The sequence below is a fragment of the Gavialis gangeticus genome, unplaced genomic scaffold, assembly GCF_001723915.1.
Source record: "Gavialis gangeticus isolate Ggan-Ray unplaced genomic scaffold, GavGan_comp1, whole genome shotgun sequence".
Taxonomy (NCBI): Eukaryota; Metazoa; Chordata; order Crocodylia; family Gavialidae; genus Gavialis; species Gavialis gangeticus.
In genome coordinates this window covers 10,776,636-10,779,076 of record NW_017729029.1, presented here as the reverse complement: position 1 = coordinate 10,779,076, position 2,441 = coordinate 10,776,636, and the positions used below count along the sequence as shown (strand labels likewise).

The 2,441-nt window shown below is 66.2% G+C and overlaps 1 protein-coding gene across 1 annotated transcript in view; it reads left to right on the top strand.

Annotated features, from left to right (window-relative positions):
* GJB1 (gap junction protein beta 1) overlaps positions 1-2,435 on the top strand; it is a 13,675-nt gene extending 11,240 nt beyond the window's left edge. The window contains exon 2 of the mRNA XM_019521243.1: positions 1,437-2,435. Within this exon, the coding sequence (XP_019376788.1) occupies positions 1,449-2,288 (840 nt within the window). The 5' untranslated portion in view covers positions 1,437-1,448 and the 3' untranslated portion in view covers positions 2,289-2,435. The remainder of the gene's footprint in view (positions 1-1,436) is intronic.
* The last annotated feature ends 6 nt before the right edge of the window (positions 2,436-2,441 follow it).

The following is a 2,441-nucleotide window of genomic DNA, read 5'->3' as shown; positions in this document are numbered from 1 at the left end:
CCGGGCTCGCGCCCGCCTGGAGCCATGAGACTTTAGAGGGCCCCGCTGGGCAGCTCGAGAAGCAACGCGGCTCGCTGCAAGGTAACCGTCCAGGCCAGGGACTCTGCTGGCCCTGCCCCGCAGGACCCGTGCCCAAGGCGCGCGCGGCCGCTGGCAGGGAGGGGAGGAGGGTTTCCTGGGTGCGTGGCTACAGGCTGGCAATGCCGAGGGGAGCAGCGTTCCCCCGGCCGTGCTGCCGGCTCTGCGGGGGGCTGCAGGCTGGGTCGCGCGCGTCCAGCGGGGGGGCCCTGGAGGCCTTCGGTGATCATGGCTTGGGCAGGGTCCAGCAGGAGCGCAGGGATGGTGCCCAGGAGCGTGGGCAGGCAGATGCCCAGAGGCACGGCCGCTCTGGGAGGGGCTGGCAGGGCCAGGGAGGCTGCCCTCAGGCGTGAGTCCCCCCACTTCTGCATGCCCAGGGGGTGCGGACAGGCCCAGGCGCAGGGACAGGCCAGCGGCTCATGGCCGAAGGGCTCCACAGCAGGGCACAAACCACCAGGTGCTGGGTGGATCAGGCGCGGCCCCCAGTGCAGCCACTGCTGGCTCAGCCCCAGGCAGGGCCCAGGCAGAGGCCCTCAGCGCTCCCGAATACTCTGCCTGTGAGGCCATGGCTGGGGGTCAGAGCTTGGGGCAGGGTAAGAGAGTCCCTCAGAGCTTCCCAACAAGTGTGGGGAGCAGCTGCCCTGGGGCCAGGCCTCAGCGCCCACCACAGTTGGCAGGCCCCGGTCCCGCAGCAAGAGCCTGCATGAAGCAGGGGTGGGGTGCGGGTGCCGCTGGAGAGGCTGCACAGCCTCCCTTGGGTCCCAGGTGCGTGGGTGAACCAAAGCCCCTGCGCCACTAAGGACTCCCACCAGCACTCGTTGTCCTGGCCAGGGCTGCACTCAGGGGTGCCAGGCTCTGCCCCCCATGTGCTCGGTTCCACTGGGCCATGGCCACAGTGCCCAAAGCACTGGGCTTGGAGGCTGCGTAGGGCAAGGGCTTTGGGGAGGAGGCTGGGGAGCAGCTTGGTCGCAAGGCAGCAGCAAGAGCTGATGCCGCGGACAGTGATGGGGCAGCAGCAGGTCCAGCGCGAGGAGCCTGCTGAGGGGAGTGAGGGGCAGGGACGCACAAGGCAGTTCACGCCTGTGGCTCCTGCCTGTCCCAGGCTGGCTGCAGGTGCTGGCATAGCCTTGGCATAGCAGCCATGGGCAGGGTTTTGGTTTTCTTCACAAGCATGGGTGCTAGAAACAGTCCCGGAGGCTGAAGCATCGCAGCCCCAGGTCTGCCAAGGGCCCATGCCAGACGGCAGCCCAGAGCCCGTGCATGCCCGCAGGGGTCTGCCCTCACCACTGCTGCCCCTTTGTCCCTGTTCTTGGGCCCTCGCTGCCCGGGCAGTGACAGGCTGCTACTCTCTCTTGCAGGCGTGAGGAAGGATGAACTGGGCCGGGTTGTACGCGGTGCTGAGCGGTGTGAACCGCCACTCGACGGCCATTGGGCGCATCTGGCTCTCGGTCATCTTCATCTTCCGCATCATGGTGCTGGTGGTGGCAGCCGAGAGCGTGTGGGGTGACGAGCGCTCGGCCTTCACTTGCAACACGCAGCAGCCGGGCTGTAACAGTGTCTGCTATGACCACTTCTTCCCCATCTCCCATGTGCGCCTGTGGGCCCTGCAGCTCATCCTGGTCACCACGCCAGCCCTGCTCGTGGCCATGCATGTGGCCTACCAGCAGCACCAGGAGAAGAAGCTGCTGCTGCTGACGGGCCATGGTGACCCCAAGCATCTGGAGGAGGTGAAGAAGCACAAGATGCGCATCTCAGGTGCGCTGTGGTGGACCTACGTCAGCAGCGTGGCCTTCCGGCTCTTCTTCGAGGCTGCCTTCATGTACATCTTCTATATGCTCTATCCCGGCTACCAGATGGTGCGGCTGGGCAAGTGTGAGGCCTACCCCTGCCCCAACACGGTCGACTGCTTCATCTCCCGGCCCACTGAGAAGACCGTCTTCACCGTCTTCATGCTGACCACATCGGCCATCTGCATCGTGCTCAACCTGGCTGAGCTGGTCTATCTGGTGGTGCGTGCCTGTGCCCGCCGCGCCCACCACAGCAGCAACCCCTCCTCAGCCAAGAGCTCCTTCTATGGCCACAAGCTCTCGTCCGAGTACAAGCAGAACGAGATTAACCAGCTGCTCACGGAGCAGGACGGCTCCCTCAAGGACATGCTGCGACGCAACCCGGGCCTGCAGGAAAAGGGTGACCGTTGCTCTGCCTGCTAGAGGTGCTGCCGGCCCCCGGGACCATGACGCCACCTGCACCCACATTGCCACAGGCACCCATGTGTGGCCGTGCCAGCCTGGGCCTGGGGCCATGCCTCCACTGGGGCCAGCAGACAGGTCGGTGTAGGCGGCCGTGGCCCTGGAAGTCTGCAT